The sequence below is a fragment of the Euleptes europaea genome, chromosome 14 (assembly GCF_029931775.1).
Source record: "Euleptes europaea isolate rEulEur1 chromosome 14, rEulEur1.hap1, whole genome shotgun sequence".
NCBI classification, from domain to species: Eukaryota; Metazoa; Chordata; class Lepidosauria; order Squamata; family Sphaerodactylidae; genus Euleptes; species Euleptes europaea.
In genome coordinates, this window is record NC_079325.1 from 28,912,044 (window position 1) to 28,928,827 (window position 16,784).

The 16,784-nt window shown below is 47.8% G+C and overlaps 1 protein-coding gene across 1 annotated transcript; it reads left to right on the top strand.

The window, feature by feature from the left end:
- Window positions 1–581: 581 nt before the first annotated feature.
- Window positions 582–13,916, top strand: GPAT4 (glycerol-3-phosphate acyltransferase 4). Its single transcript, XM_056860291.1, has 12 exons — window positions 582–756; window positions 5,682–5,751; window positions 5,857–6,154; window positions 6,425–6,499; window positions 7,037–7,126; window positions 7,687–7,780; window positions 8,529–8,644; window positions 8,812–8,867; window positions 9,269–9,354; window positions 11,255–11,383; window positions 11,484–11,563; window positions 13,776–13,916. Exons 1-12 carry the CDS (start codon window positions 592–594, stop codon window positions 13,882–13,884), a joined length of 1,368 nt encoding a protein of 455 aa, XP_056716269.1. The 5' UTR covers window positions 582–591; the 3' UTR covers window positions 13,885–13,916.
- Window positions 13,917–16,784: the final 2,868 nt, after the last annotated feature.

Sequence of the window (16,784 nt, forward strand, 5' to 3'; positions counted from 1 at the left end):
AATCCCTTACTCTCCAGAGAATCTTCCAAGTGGGTACCTCCGTTAGCTTCCTCTGCAGACGGGAACCAGAGACCTTCAGAGCGATGCTTGGTGCAGGCAACATGAAAGACTTGGAGCTGGTCCTTCTGTCCCAGAAAAGACTATAGTGCTGCAGGCAACTGATTTTTCCTCAAATTCAGGGCAAGATAAGGAGTTAGCCTTGAAAGGAGACTTTTTATGCACTTGACTCCTCAGAGAGACTTTATCCTTCTGGTCTTCCAGAAGCTGTTTGTGAGCACTTCTCTGCTTCCCATTGTGCGGCTTTCATAATCTGGTATTCTTCAGGCGACCATTGTGTAGCTTGTCTGCCCTCACCAATTGTGTTTGGGCTGTGGCCTGTTTCCAGTCTGGATCATGGGAGTTCTTGGCCACCCCGTGTCCTCTGCCGGAAAGCTGTGAACTTGGAAATGGAGCCTATAACAGGCCAGGGACCTGTATGCACGAAGCTACTAATCAATGGGAAAACTGGCTGACTGTCCCGAGCAGCCTCTTTCTACCTGCTTCAGGATCTTGCAAGGCACCTGGCCTTGCCTGTCCCCCCTCCCCCTCATCATGTTTCTACTCCTGCCCTTTGACAGCCTGGTGGTTAACCTGCTGGGCATTTCCCTGACTGTCCTTTTCACTCTGCTGTTGATTTTCATTATCGTGCCAGCCATCTTCGGGGTTTCCTTTGGCATCCGTAGGCTTTATATGAAAACCCTGTTGCAGATATTCCAGGTGAGTCAGGCTGCTTGATGTTATTGTGGGGGAATGTGCTGTGGGGTGTGGGATCGGTCGGTAGCAGAGTTGAAGCAATGAATCACAGCATCAAAGAGCTTCTGAGCAACCGGCTCTGCTGGGCGTGTGTGTGTAAGTGCTTGTTTCATTTTCACATCAGGTCTAATTTGTAGTAGGTTTCAGTTCCCGCATCTTTTAAAGAAAGTGGCCGTGTTAGTCTGTGGCAGTGGAACAGAATTCGAGTCCAGTAGCATCTTAAGAGGCTAACACAAACTTCCAGGGTATAAGCTTTCATTTCGTTTCTGATGAAGTGAGGTTTGACTCAAAAAAGATTATACCCTGGACAATTTTGTTGATCACTAAGGTGTTAATGAGCTTTTCTAGCCTGTCCAGACAGACATTACATTGGAATCATCTATATTCTGACAACTGGGAGTTTATAGGATCACGTTTTTATAAAAAGAATGAGGTTAGGATAAACCATTCTAAGCAGGTGCAGGCACAGGGAGACGCACAAGCTTGCTTCTTACACTTTCTCATGAGTTTTAGGATTTGTTTTAATTGGCTAAAGAGAAAGAATGCCACACTTTCTCTAATCAGTCCAGTATTCATGGCTCTGTGGCACTAGAACATCTGGGCTCACACAAGCCAACCGTGTCTTGTGTTGATTGAAAGCATGGGGGTGTCATACTTCTACCCTTCTATGTTTTGTTCCTGTTTAAGGTCAGCCTCCCCAGCAACCTAAAAGCTTGCAATGGGTCCATGTGAACCAGTTTCCCCTCTGTTTATTTATTCTCTCAGGCTCCTGCAGACATGCAGTTAAGTGGCTTTGTGGGAATGGGGCGTGGATTTCCCTTTCCAGTCAAGTTCAGTCTTGCAAGGCCTTGTCACCAGCCTGGGTTAAAATAACCATAATATTTTTAAAGGGCTTTCATATTTTAAAAAGCTACAAGTTAGATAGCATCAAAGGTGGGGCCTTCTCACAGGTTTACACTCTAATAAGCAATGAAAAACAGAGAAGGAACAGGGAAATGAAGGGAAATTAACTTGGCAGTATTGGAACCAGGTTCTCAACCCAGTTTAGAACAAGCACAAGAGCGTTCCTTAATCCACTTTTGAGAACTTGGTTCCAGTACTACCAAGTTAATTCTCCGTGGACCCAAATGGGTTTTTAAAACACACTATTTACAGGTAAACGGGAAGGGGCAGTGAGAAGGCAGAAGTGCATATCCTTCTTCTGATTCCTAAATCCTGATTGGTTTACAAATGCGTTCAACCTGAATGTGCATCACCACCCAGACTTTATCTCAGGTTCACTTGGGGAGTTTTAAGCTGTGTTTTCTTGATTTGGAGAAATAATCATCAAGTTTTGGAATTCCTGTTTTAGGGCTGTCAAGAAAGTGAGCCATCCATCTCTGCTATGCTCTACCAGTAAGAGCAAGCAATGTGGTTTATTCCCTCCATTGGAGCTAAGTGAAAAGAGCGCCTGCATGGCGAAGGAATTTGGCTCTGCAGTGCATATGTTCTGCCCAGGGAGGCCTGTACAAAACTTGTCTGTGTTCTTCCTGGGCCAGTTGCTAACCAAACAAGGTCTCCTGTGCACCTACACGCTGCAGATATAGAGACCTCCAGTAGAATATTCTCATTCCAGAGCAAGCCAAGCTGGCTCTGTTAGTGGGAGTTGGTTTCTCCTTGGCAGCTTTCAATTGAAGAGCTCCCATAGATTTTACACCTTGGCCATTTGAGAAGTCATTTTAAGGAGAGGAGCAAAACTTCAGTCCTCTTTCAGTTTTTTTTCTGCTGCTCTCTCCCTTCCCCAGGCTGCTCTGCCTGGCTGACACCGAGAGAGGAAGAGCTGTCTTTGCAAACAGACCTTGTGCTTTCTCCTCCCAAACAATCTCAACTCTCATCAATATAAATTACACAAATCGAACAACTTCAAACATTCTATTTATTTTGTACAGCTTTACAAGGTATATTCTGACTTTGCTGCCATTGGAAAGAGGGTGAGGAGGTTCAGCATGTGGGATGCTGAAGCCCTGCCTCCTGGGACTCTTGTACGTGGGCATGCGCTTTCGGGCTTCACCAGGCATTGCCTGCGTATGTTCAAGCAAGTCTTCACAATCGTAAGGGATAGAAAACAGTGTGGTGCTTACCTGTAACTGTTGTTCATCGGGTGTCTTCTGTGCAGGCACTGAAGACACAACAATGAAACTTGGCTTATTTTTCCCCCCTTTCATTGGATGCTGAACTCTGCTTAACACTGCATTAAGCACTTCCGCAGAATTGCATCATGCATTCAGCCCCGCTTAGGAGTTTGATTTGGAAGCCCGTGTTACACTGAGATTGTCAGAGAGATAAGACAATTTGTCTGAAAACAAGCCTCTGTGCTGTGCCCTTGAGAGGAGAAGCTGACCTTAGTGTCCTGCGGAGACAAACCTGGCCTTTGGCACACTGCCTGGCAGCGGCATGAATAGTGTGTTGCTCAGCATCTCAGCTGTTGTCCCTGGATCTTCCCACCCCCCCACCTTGGGATAGCGAAAAGACCTGCAGCCAAATGAGGAAGGGAGCCACAAGTGCATGGCTAGGCAGCTGGCCAGGCAACCGACTACCCAGGTGCCAGCAGTTGGGATAGTGAGATGGGATGAAGCGGGAGAGAAATAGCCGAATGATAATGGGGTGGAGGGGCTGCCACCCCAAGGCAATGTAGTGTGTCAGAGAGAATGGAAGCAGCCCCAGTTTAATTATAATATTTTATTATTTTACTTGAGTAGCTTTGGGGATCCTTCTGGATCATAAGGTGGAGCGAGGAAATGCCACTAATGATTGCTAGTTGATCATTTTGGGCCAAAGGAAGAAGCAGCTATCTGTGACGGTGGGGCAAGATTGGGGGGGGAGGGCTTTGCCCCTGCTAGACTGTATGAGCAACTTCAAAATTTATCCTCTGCTTCTAATCACGCCGGGACCAGCAGCCCCAGGGCCCTCTCCCACCCACCCCCAGCTTCAGTAGAGCACCCTGCTCACCTCCTGCTAGAGGCAAAGGTTAGACAGGCAAAAGCCAATATACTGGCAGCAACAGCATCTGGCATAGAAAAGAGCTTTGCCCTTGGCCTTGTTGAAGGGATTTCTGCCAGTTATTGTGTCACCTGGAGGTCAGTTTGAGACAGTGTGTGTGTGTATGTGGGCGGGGGGTGTTCTGTCTCCTAAGCAGCTCTGTTTCACCACAGCTTTCTAAAGGTCTTTCTCAGACTTGGCCAGCCCTTTCCTGTTTTTTTCCAGAGCTATTGTCCATCAGGCTGGAAATCAAGCAGTTGAATTTTATAATCCAGATCCTGAAGTTGTTTTCCCAGTAAAATCTCACGTCCTTCCTGTGATTCAGCTGGGACGCTTCTATTATTTATTTAAGCATACAGGGAGTGTGTTTCCAGTGGACATTATCCGAAGTGGGAAACAAAAATAATCTGAAATGAGAAAAGTCAGGAACAACCCCAAAGTACCCTTTGTGATAAATAAACCACATATTGCAAGATAAAAGAATTAATAATAAATAAATACAGCAGCAGATGAAAGCCCTTTGAAAGGGGCAGATTTTTGCTTGACACTGAAAAGCTGACCGAGGAGGGGCTGAATGAGACTCCCCCCACCCCCAGGCAAGGTATGCCATAGCACAAGTGAAGGCCTTCACACTTTCAAAAGGAGCGGATGTCGAGCAGGATGTCCCCCACGGGCCTAAGAGCAAAGAAGAGTGCGCATGAAGCTGCCTTACCCAGATTCAGACCTCTCGGCTACCTGGCTCAGTATTGTCAACTTGGAACTGGCTGTGGCTTTCTGAGGTCTGAAAAGCAGACCAGACTGAGATCCTTTTAACGGAAGATGCCAGGGATTGAACCTGGGACCTTGTGTGTGCAGAGCAGATGCTCTGCTGCTGAGCTGCGTCCCATTCCCAAGGAGCGGCTTCATCAGGTACACAGGCTGTAGTCCACGTATGGTGTCAAAGGTCATGACCAGCTCTTAAGTTGGGCCCAAAAGCAGATGGGAAGCCAGGGCTGTTGAGCGAAGGAAGGAGTAAGATAACTCTATTTCACTCACCCTTGTCTGGAAGTGAGGTGCAGCAAAGTTTCAGGCCAAATATACTGTACTGTAATCTAAATTGTGGGGTGTTACTGATTTTGGGATGACTGAGGCAGCCTGGTTCAGTGGATCCTTATAAAGTAGTTGCACAGGAAATGGGGTGTTAAAGTCTTGAGACTGCCTTCAGAGCCCAAGAGACTTCAAATTATTTCTGGGAACTTCCCATTGGATCAGCGCTCCGGTATTGGCATAGACAAAAGAGGGGGGCTTCCTATATATCCTTCCCTTTTTGAGAGGTGACAAAGGTTAATGTCCCTGTTCATACAAACTTAAGATTGCTAGAACAGAACAGACATTTAGGCCAGTATTCTGTCTTCAACAACAGCCAGTCAGAGGCCTCTGGGAAGCTCACAAGCAGGGCATAGAATCATAGAGTTGGAAGGGGCCATACAGGCCATCTAGTCCAACCCCCTGCTCAATACAGGATCAGCCTAGAGCATCCCTGACAAGTGTTTGTCCAGCTGCTGCTTGAAGACTGCCAGTGAGGGGGAGCTCACTGCCTCCCTAGGTAGCCAATTCCACTGTCGAACAACCCTTACTGTAAAAAAATGTTTCCTAATATCCAGTTGGTACCTTTTTGCCCGCAACGTAAACCCATTGTTGTGAGTCCATACAGGTGAAGGCTATCCTTACTTTTCTGCAGCTTCTGGAATTTAGCTGTATATCGCTAAATGGAGGTTCTCTTAACCTGTTGTAGTTGATAGCCATTGATAATGACCGTCAGTACCTTTTGGTTGCAGTGAACCACAGAGGATCATTTTGTGTGGTAGCCTCTAGTTTCTCTTCTTTTGCAGTGGGCAACTCTGAGGATTGAGCGAGGTGCCAAAGAGAAGAACCATCCCCTTTACAAGCCCTATGCCAATGGTAAGAGACCCACGTCACCTTCTCTTGGGGTGAGGAGGGATGCAGGTCGAGTTCCCCTTCCCTTCACTGTGTCTAGCTGGAGCTTTCAGTGTGTGTTTGTTTTAGGTTTCATTGCAAAGGAGCCCACTTCCCTGGAGGAGGAGATCAAGGAGATCCGACGGAGCGGCAGCAACAAGGCCCTGGATGCCCCTGAGTTTGAGCTTTCCGACATCTTCTACTTCTGCCGCAAGGGCATGGAGACCATCATGGACGACGAGGTGACGAAGCGCTTCTCAGCAGAAGAGCTGGCGTCCTGGAATCTGCTGAGCAGGACCAACTACAACTTCCATTACATCAGCCTGCGGCTCACAGTACTTTGGGGACTGGGCGTCTTCATTCGCTACTGCTTTTTGCTTCCACTCAGGTAAGATCCAGCATTGCTTAGGGTCTCCCAATAAGAAGATCAGTAAAGACCTGTAGGAAGACATTTTGTACTACTCGTTCTCTGCCATGGTAGGAGAACAAGCCTAGTAGCTTGAGAGTTGAAGAGGGCAATATTTTACGACAGGAATTGTTCCACTGGCTGGCCACCTATTGGATGGGGCTGGGGACCAGTGCTGTTGGCAGTCATCCCTCCTCTGTGTCCTCTGAAGTTTGTGCTTCATTTCATTGCTTTTTTCTCCCTTGTGTGCAGGGTAGCCCTGGCTTTCACGGGCATTAGCCTCTTGATAACCGGCACTACAGTGGTGGGCTACTTGCCCAATGGAAGGTGGGTTCTCAGCATTTGGACTGCCACAAAGATCTCCATTTCTTCTCAGATATGATCATTATTTGGCTGACCTTTCAGCCTAATCTACCTCGCAGGGTTGTTGTCAAGGAAAGGATGCAATTTGCTGCTTCACACAGGTGGTCTCAGCCCAGGAAAGGACAAAATCCTCTTTTCTGATCCTACCACCAGAGCCACTTGAGAAAGGAATGGGAGTCTGCTGGGTATCTAAGCAGTCTGGACTTGGAGTCATTTTGCATGACTAGATCATCTGGAAAGAGGCTTTCTGCGTCAGAGCCATGCTGCTATCCATTCTCCTGATGGGTGGGAAGAGAGACACCCCCCCTCAACATTGGTCATTGTAAAGTTCTGTTGCCCTGTGGAGCGCTCCCCAAGCAGCTAAAAGTTGCCCACTATGTGGTCTAGCCTTTCACCTTTTCCTTAAGTGTCTAAAGTGGGGAGGGGAGATTTGAATTTATTCCTCAGATTAGGGCTACCTGTAAACCAAGACCTAACAAGGTGCTTGCCCTGCCCTTTCAGGTGCAAAGAGTTCCTCAGCAGGCATGTCCACCTGATGTGCTATCGGATCTGTGTGCGAGCCCTCACAGCTATCATCACCTACCACCACCGGTATGTAGGGGACTGGGTGGGACAGCGTGGTTCATTTTCTCAGGGAAGGTAACTGTTGACTCTTGGTTTGGCTTGTGAATTCCATGGGGAAACCTGCAGGATATGGTATGTTGGACACATCTCAGTTTGTTTGTTTTTAATTGTAAATTTCTAGTCCTCAATGTTTGCAAAGAAACACATAGAAGTGTTTGAACAGTACCTAGCGAAAATTCAGATATTACAGAGTGAATGAATAAGGATCCAGGAGTCAAAGGGCAGGGCTTCAGTGCTCCAGGTTACTCCTTGCTCTTCCCCAGAAAAAAGGCAAATCAGTTTGATTTGCATGTCACACAGGTCCAGAATTGAGCCATATGAACGTAATTTCAGTTTTGTGTAAACTATACATAGTTGTGCCTCTGGTATGTTAGCTGGCTCACCATCTGTGGGACTGGGCATGAAGGTTTATTGCTCACAGGAAGGCCGGATGCTTAGGAAGAGGTGGCACTGGAGAGAGAGCCTCTCTCCTCTAGAGCAGATAGTGTTTGTGCTTTGTCACTAATTTCTTTTCCTCCCATCTTCAGGGAAAACCGACCTCGCAATGGAGGGATCTGTGTGGCTAACCACACATCTCCTATCGATGTCATTATTCTGGCCAGTGATGGCTACTATGCCATGGTGAGTGTGGGGACACACTTCTCAGCCTTATGGGGTGGGCTTGATAAGGCTTGAGGTTCACAGAGCTTCTTATCCCCTTCCTCTGTAGGAGGACACACACTTGAGCAGTTAGCTCTCTTGACATCATAAGAAGAAGAGTTGGTTTTTATACGCCAACTTTCTCTACCACTTAAGGCAGAATCAAACCAGCTTACAATCTCCTTCCCTTCCCCTTCCTACAACAGACACCCTGTGAGGTGGGTGGGGCTGAGAGAGTGTGACTAGCCCAAGGTCACCCAGCTGGCTTCACGTGTAGTAGTGGGGAAACAAATCCAGTTCACCAATTAGCATCCGCTTCTCATGTGAAGGAGTGGGGAATCAAACCCAGTTCTCCAGATCAGAGTCCACTGCTCCAAACCACCGCTTTTAACCACTACACAACACTGGCTCTCAACAGTGGTCATTGTAAAGGGTCAAAGGAGGAGTGCCTTCTTCCACAGCTCTGCCCAAGGAGCCCCCCCCCCCGTGCATGCAGAGGAAGAAGGGAAGGGGAAGGCCCTCCCTTTCTTGTGGAGCCCATCGCCCCAACCACTGAGGTCTTGTCCCACATCCTACAGCCTGGCATGCTTTATTAAACTAAAGCCACATAAACCTTTTTGTGAGATAAAGTGCTTGTTGTCTGGGAAGGCTGTCTTATTTTGGGAGGCAAAATGAAGGCACAAATCCGTCTCTCCTTCAGGCTAGCATTAAGATTTTTTCTCTGACTCAGGTGGGCCAAGTTCATGGAGGACTCATGGGCATGATCCAGAGGGCCATGGTGAAGGCATGTCCCCACGTGTGGTTTGAACGCTCTGAGGTTAAGGATCGTCATTTAGTAGCCAGAAGGTATCTATGCAGTGCCCCCCTACACTGGTGCTCGGTTTAGGTAGATTGAATTGTTAGCAAACACTTGTGGGTAGGTGGCGTGGGTGTGGGTGGTGGGCTTCTAAATTTGGCTGATGGGAGGACTGTTCCAAAGACACAGGCTGACTGTCTCTTCTTTCTGCCTGCAGACTCTCAGAGCATGCTCACGATAAAAGTAAATTACCCGTCCTCATTTTCCCAGAAGGTAAGCAAGAATTAAAGCAGATAAGTAACTCCTGTGAAGAGCCTTTCCATGTTGCCACAGTGTCCCAGTTTATGGAGGGATGAAAATGGTAGATGGGGAATTTAAAAGCGTAGAGCTGAATGAATTCATAACCCTGAATTTTTGGTATTGATTTGAGTGGCAGGACCGGGGTGGCGATTGGGAGGGTCGCTCCGCTCCCACATTTCTCGGGCAAAAGCCCTAAAAAATAGCTTTGCTCAATTTGAAACCAGGCTGCATTGGGACTGGCACCCCTGAACTTTAATAATTGCCATCATACAAACACTCCCTGTTATGGGTAGATTTGAATACTCATTCTGTCCCGTGCTGCGAGGCACCCATAGTGATAACTGGTCTTGCAGTGACGCAGTTTCTCCTGACAGGCACTTGCATCAACAACACATCTGTAATGATGTTCAAGAAAGGGAGCTTTGAGATTGGTGCCACCGTTTATCCTGTTGCCATCAAGGTAAGAAACAGTCACCCTTTAGCAAAGCACCCTGAAGTTTGCTGGGTAGAGCTGAAGAACTGTATCTGTGTGGGCCCAGCATATAGAAATCTTGCTTCTAACTGGCAAAGACTCTAAAATTCTATATTATGAAACCCAGGCCCTGGTTCTCTAAAGAACCAAATTATTTGATTCTGTAAATTGACCCACGTTAACTACAAACCATTGGGAAGTTCTGCTGTGTCATCCCCGTTGGAATGAATGGGAACCACACAAGAGTAAATAGTAGTTTGTGGAAGTGCTTCAGAAGAAGAAGAAGAGTTGGTTTTTATAAGCCGACTTTCTCTGCCACTTAAGAATCAAACTGGTTTACAATCACCTTCCCTTCCCCTCTTCACAACAGACACCCTGTGAGGTAGGTGGGGCTGAGAGAGTGTAACTAGCCCAAGGTTACCCAGCTGGCTTCATGTGGAGGAGTGGGAAAACAAATCCAGTTCACCAGATTAGCCTCTGCCGCTCATGTGGAGGAGTGGAGAATCAAACCCAGTTCTCCAGATCAGACTCCAAACCACTGCTCTTAACCACTACACCACACCGTGTGCCAAGTCATTTGAAGGAGGGGTGGAGATAAATCCCTGTGGGCAGGCTGGCCTGGGCTCAGAGTAAGGCATGGAGAGTGGGTAAACAGCAGTTTTACTTTGCTGTACAAGTACAGTCTTGGAAGAGGTCCCCCCCCTTAGCTGAGTCTTCCCCAAAGATTTCTTTAAACACCTTGAAACATATCGTCGAAGGCTTTCACGGTCAGAGTTCATCAGTTCTTGTAGGTTATCCTACGGGCTGTGTGACCGTGGTCTTGGTAACCAGGCTCAGTGGTGGAGCATCTGCTTGGCATGCAGAAGGTCCCAGGTTCAATCCCCGGCGTCTCCAGTTAAAGGGACTAGGCAGGTAGGTGATGTGAAAGACCTCTGCCTGAGACCCTGGAGAGCCGCTGCTGGTCTGAGTAGACTTTGATGGTCAGTATTGTGATCAAGAACTGTTTGCCTTCCATACTTGTGTGTGTAATCTCAGCTTCCACTTAAAGTACATGTTTGCTTTTCATGATAGTAGACTTGAACTTGAAAAGCGTGTATTTTGAGGCTCTGATTTGCCATTCCAAATTCTTCTAAAAACAGAGGACAGATGGGTGTGAGTACTAGACAGGCAGACCTTCCTCCAGGAGCTGTTGGGGGGGTTGTAGGGTGAACTCTCATTCTCTTCCTGCTGACCCACACGCCTCACTCTGGCTCCATCATAGGTTTTTGCCCCTATCTCCATGCTTTGGGCAGGCTTTGGTGTTTTCTATCTAGAAAGTCAAAGTAGGAGAGTGACAATTTTAAATCTGTAGAAAAAAAATGTGATAATAGAATCAAAACGCTGTGTAAGTTATTGCATCAGGGTGCCATTTATGCTCAATTTGGGTTTAGGCTTTAGTTTTAATGTTTTAATCTGTATGTTCTAACATTGATATATTTACATGTATTTATGTGTATTCATTTCGTTGGAAGCTGCCCTGAGCCCGGCATTGCTGGGGAGGTCAGAGTACAAATTTAATAAATAATAACTGCCCTAGGGGTCAAGCAATCAGCATTCTGTGCAGCTGGCTTCTGTCTACCTCATAGGTTTGTTGTGAAGCTATAACGGGATAAATCATGTCTGCTGTCCCGAGCTCCTTGAAGAAAGGATACAGTGCATGTCAGATAACTAAAATACATCAGTTGGAACTCTTCCTTTTAGTCAGCTGCTAACCGGATGTTTTCTGTCACATTCTGTAAGCCATAGAGGGTGGGAGGTATACAAAGCCTCTAGCTTTGGGGGTGCTCTTTCCCTAGCCCTGGCTGGTGTGAAAATGTTTCACTGTCTCGCTCTGCCTCCTGTCCTTCAGTATGACCCCCAGTTTGGAGACGCCTTTTTTAATAGCAGCAAGAACGGCATGGTGACCTATTTGCTCAGGATGATGAGCAGCTGGGCGATCGTCTGCAGCGTCTGGTACTTGCCCCCGATGACCCAGCAGGTGAGCGAACTGGGCTGGGGTTGGGCTGATGCCGGTCAGCTGGCGTAGCAACCATGCCCCCCTCCCTTTGCCAACGCTGACCGACTCTGTTCTCCCTTAGGCTGATGAAGATGCTGTGCAGTTTGCCAACCGGGTGAAGTCTGCCATTGCTCGGCAGGGGGGCCTTGTGGATCTCTTGTGGTGAGTCCTGAAGCAGAGCTGTCTTGTGGTGTTTCTCTGGGGAGAAAGCAGGAAGGGGGCAGGTTCACTGAACTCCTGGTCCTTGAGCCAATTGCCCCATCAGATTATTGCTCCATCCTTTCCTATTTATCTTATCCATGTGAAGCAAGTGCTCTGCCACTGAGCCACAGCTCTCCCATAGTTTGGTTGGGTCAACACAACTGTAGACCTGTGGCCTCCTCATGTTCAAATCACCCATTATGTGGAATTCTTTGATTCTTGTTCGGCATTTCTTTTTCAATCCAAACCAGGCTGTGTCTGAGCAGACAAAGGGCAGGCAGGAAAAGTCTGTTAAACTCTTTGTCCTCCAGTTATTTTGATTTAAAGTCATCCTGCCCAAGTTGCTTTTCTACCCATAGTGTGTGTGTGTGTGTAGGTGGGGGAGTGCTACAAGGAAGCGACTGGAACCCTGTATCTCCACTTTCACCCCTGCAGGTGGAAAAGCAGCTTGGGGAGGCCAATTGTGGGATGAAAAAAGACAGGCGGACAACGTATTATGCAACCTCTTCCTAAATGTTTTTCTTCTGTTTGGATGCAGCCGACTTTGGGCCTTTAAAAACAAAAACAACACTATGTTGCCCCTGGTGGTCCCTTCCAACTCTATGATTCTATGTGTAGTTTGAGCCTTGGGAAGTCAGGAGAGCTTCCTGTAGCATGTAGCAGTCTGTTTTTCTCTCTTTCTCACCAAACTTGGGGGTTTAAATATGGCTCAGCTTCTGGAGCTCAGGAACCAGCTCTATAATCTATTAATGTGAATAGCCACTAGGGCAGGTCTCAGGATTTAATACCACACTGAAGCTTGGAAAGGGTTAGTATTTGCCAAAAGCTGCAGATTGCTTTGCATCTTAATACTTTCGGACATGTAAGGTATTGTCAGGCATGGAAGAAGTGCAGAACCTGTACGCTGATCACACACCTGGGTTTCCCCCCCCTGTGCCATCTACGTAAACACTCTGCTTTGTTGCAGTGTACAGGTTCACAGCCCATAAATCCTGCTGTCAGAGGGGAAAATTCACACATGAGATTCCTGTATGGGGTTGAATAAAATGCACTGGCTGTTAGACCAAGATCAGGTTGTTCTGTAGACATAAATATGTGGCTGGAAGGGCTATTCTCCTCTTTCAGCATCCCCACTTCTTCCTTCCACCCCATCCTCCCCAGCTTCTCCTGAATAGTTCTTGACTATTTCTAGTTCTCAAATACCACCACCCCAAAAATTTTTATGGTTGGAATGAAATTCAAACATGGTCTCAGTGTGTAGGTTTTACACCCAGTGAAGTATTAGAAGTAAGCCTTCAGCTCACCATCCCTCCTGCATGTAGGACTTTCTGTGTTTGCTGGGAGCTATATAATCCAGCTATATAATCAAGCCTGAACTGTCCCTAGAAGCTAAAATCACTAAACTGAGGCTAGCGTACTTTGGTCACATTATGAGAAGGCAAGAGTCACTGGAAAAGACAATCATGCTTGGAAAAGTTGAAGGCAGCAGGAAAAGAGGAAGACCCAACAAGAGATGGATTTACTCTATTAATGAGGCCACGTCGCTCAGTTTGTGGGACCTGAGCAAGGCGGTTAACAAGAGGACACTTTGGAGGACATTGATTCATAGGGTCGCCATGAGTTGGAAGTGACTTGCCGGCACTTAACACACTCACTTAACCCATATAATCCTGAAGCCTTTTTTTCTGCAGCAGATTAATTGTGAGAGCGGGGCTTATGGGAGCAGGCATCAGGTCGCATTGTAAAGTTCCATGCGTGTTGCAGGAGAGGGCATGAACACAGGGCTGTTTGCTGTGCCCTACCGCGTGTGCACTCTATGAGCTGAGACCCGTGCAAGGTTAACATTCACAGGGCTCAGCATCTGTTGTGCATGGAAGAGCTCCATGGGAGTGGAGGGCACGCTGTTTTTCTTTCCTCCTGTGCAAGTGTTCTTAGCTGGCTCAACTGTACAGCTCAAAGATGCTATCAAACCTGGATTCTCACGGGTAGGGGGGGAGGCCTTTTTTAAACCAGCCAGGCGTGAGGGTGAGGCACAAGTTCTTTCTCTCTGCCTGGCCCGGCCACATTTTTATTGGGCTGGAGTGTTGACCCTGCCTGCCTCTCCGGCAGAATTTGGGTGAATTTTCTTTCCAGGGTTTCATTGTCCTGTGTCTCCTCTTCCCCCCACCCCCAGGGATGGCGGTCTGAAGAGGGAGAAGGTGAAGGACACGTTCAAGGAGGAGCAGCAGAAGCTCTACAGTAAGATGGTTGTGGGCAACCACAAGGACCGAAGCCGCTCCTGAGCATCCTGGCCAGAGGCGGCTGCGTGACCCACCGCCTCAGAACTCCTGCCAGCCCTGTCTTTCCAGCCCCCACCCCCAGAGCAGCGGGTTCTTCTTCAGGCTCTGGCTGTCCTTGACTTCAGCAGCCCCCCACGGTGCTGCTTCGGGGCTACTGAGAAAGAGGCCTTGTCTTAAACATGGTTGCCCAAACAGCTGCATCCAAGGACTCTTTGCCACACTTCAGAGTGGCAGATTGGGCTGCCTGTACTTGTATGTGTGCGTGTGTGTACATGCTGGAGGATGCCTGTGTATATATATATATATATCTATATAGTGTGTGTGTGTGTGTGTGTGTGAGTGTGTGTGAGTGTGCAGGCTTCTCCAGTCTGGCTTAGAACACAGCTGGACTAGTCAAGACCCTACTGCCAGTGACAGATGCCTCCTGCAGATTCCCCCTCCCCCATTGCCGTCACAGGGGAAAGGCACAAAGATCTTTTTGCCTCCTTTCTCTTCCCTTCCTCCCCACCCCCAACTGACTGTGGATGCATGGATACACTTTGCATTTTGTAATTAAATGATTGTGGACAGAAGCCTTGTGTTGAGTGTTCCCTGGCACCTTTGAAACAAACTGTGCAGCTCAAAATAGGAGGAGCCCTCCCTTAAAAGAAGCATGGCTAGGCGTTAAGGTGGGGCGTTTCTGATCTCCTGCCCTGTTCAAGTCTTTAGTGGGCTGGAGGACTGCCTGTAGATTCTGCCTCCCTTCCCACACTGCTGTGTGTTGTGGGGGCCCAGCCACAAAGCAGGGTGTAGCAGTGACAGATCTGGGCAGCTGGCGTTGGTGTCTCCCCACCCCTTGCTTAAAAGCTGCTACTTCTCAGCCTTTTTCCAAACCTGATACTTCTACATTTCTAAGCCACCCCATTTCTTCAGCCCAGGGTTGGGCACAATAGAGTGAAGACACTAAAACCCTTTAAAGCAGAGACAGACCAAAATGAATAGAAGAAGAAGGTTGGTTTTTATAAGTCGATTTTCTCTACCTTTTTAAGGAGAATCAACCTGGCTTACAGTCTCCTTCCCCTCCCCACAACAGACACCCTGTGTGGTAGGTGAGGCTGAGAGAGCTCTAAGAGAGCTGTGACTAGCCCAAGGTCACCCAGCTGGCTTCATGTGGAGGTGTGGCAAAACAAACCCAGTTCTCCAGGCTAGCGTCCACTGCTCTCAACCACCACACCATGCTGAACACATCTACCGCCCTCCTCAACTTTTGTTCCTGGGTTCACTTGAACCATCTAGAAAAAATAAAAGCTAGAGGAAGGTGCTGTCATTTTTTGAGGCCTCGCACTTTCCCCCCCAAACATAGAAAAGGGTATTAAGTAGAAGATATGGCCTTGCAGGGAGTCATATTTGTGTTATATCCAGCCCAGCACTGCATCCTCTGGCGGTAGCTCTCAAAGTTCACAAGTCTTTACCAGCACAGCTACCACCTTGTGAAAGGTGAGGTGCGAAGAACTGGACATGGTTCCTTCTCCAACTGTCTGCGTGCATCTGCTCTAGCGGGGGTTCCTTGCCACAGACCCACAGCCATCTTCAGCTATGGCGCAGGGCCAGTTTCATACCTCTTTATTTCTTTTTTAGGGTTAGATTGATCCCCAAATATATTTACTACCTACATTTGTCACTGTATAATGTGAGCGGAGGCCCATTATGTCTAGGAACCAGGGTGAAAGATAGAGGTCGGTGTGGAAATGCAAAAATCCTGCTGCTGGGATGTTGCGAAGTTTCCCAGGTCACCTCTTATTTCTATCTTATTTTTAAACATATAGCCCCCCTCCCCCCCAAAAAAATCTGTATGTTATTCTTCTATGTCCACGCGGGCTAGAAGTTTGGCATTTAAAGAAAACAAATCTCGGGATTCTGCAGTGGTTGCTAGATTTTTGAATCAGTGTTTATTTTTCTGGGTGGGCTTCTAATGCCTTCCAGTGAGTGATTGGTAGGCAGATCCCACACACAAGGTTGCTCACTGCCTAATGTAGAGCAACTAGTGCTCAAAAGTGCTCAGCTCAGAGCTGTGCCGGTTTAGTGTACCCGTGGTGAGCTTAAGAAGTGCAGCACCTACCCCAGTCTGAACTGCCAAGTCCTTCCTATGTCCCTGTACAGGTAGCAATCAAGCAGGGCTAGGTTTTCCTTACCTCATTGGACAGGAAGTTGTCTGGTCTGCTGAATTTCTTGGTCCTTTTCAGTAGCATCCTTTTGGTTCCTGTTGAACTGAGGCAAACTCAGGTTATAGTTCTTGCTTGTAATGTCTTTGAAGTTGGGCTGACTTCTGAGCATGTGGTGAAGTTGAGCATTCAGTGGTCACGGGCTCACTTCTCAACGGTACCACCATTCTTGCTTTCTGCTGCCTGCTTAAAAAAGCCTGAAGTGAAGTGGGAGGAGCCTTAGTCAGCATGCCCGATCTTTTCCTAGTTAAGGGCGATTACCAAAGATGTCTTGCAACAACCCTGCCCTCCCAATCCATGCACCAAGGTTGTTGCCTTTCTCTTGTCGCCTGCAGATGGCTTCCATGTAAGTTGGTTCTCTGTGGTGGTGGCCTGCGCCTCTTGCGAATGCTCTCCCCAGGATGGGGCAGAGGTCTTCTCTTACCTGTAGCAGGTTCTGGTTTGGTTGCCACTTCCTGGAGACAGGGAAAGAACTCTGTCCAGGACCCCTCCTGGGGAACAGCCCAGCCTGTTCCCTCCTTTGTGTACTCAACCCTGAACTTTGCCCAGGGCTGATAAGAAGAAACTTGCTTCTTCAAGGGGCAGTTTCACATAGCCACCACACCCAGCTTCTTGGCATCTCTCATTGTCCCACAAAGGTAAACAGGCAGGGGGAGGAATGTTCTCTGCCACTGACTTTTGGTCAAAGGGTGGAGAGTTTGG

Coding starts and splice junctions, on each gene's coding strand:
- GPAT4 (XM_056860291.1), top strand. CDS start 592: ATGTTTCTACTCCTGCCCTTTGACAGCCTGGTGGTTAACCTGCTGGGC. Junction 5,752..5,856: donor TTACAAGCCCTATGCCAATG/GTAAGAGACCCA, acceptor TGTTTGTTTTAG/GTTTCATTGCAAAGGAGCCC. Junction 7,781..8,528: donor GTGATGGCTACTATGCCATG/GTGAGTGTGGGG, acceptor TCTCTGACTCAG/GTGGGCCAAGTTCATGGAGG.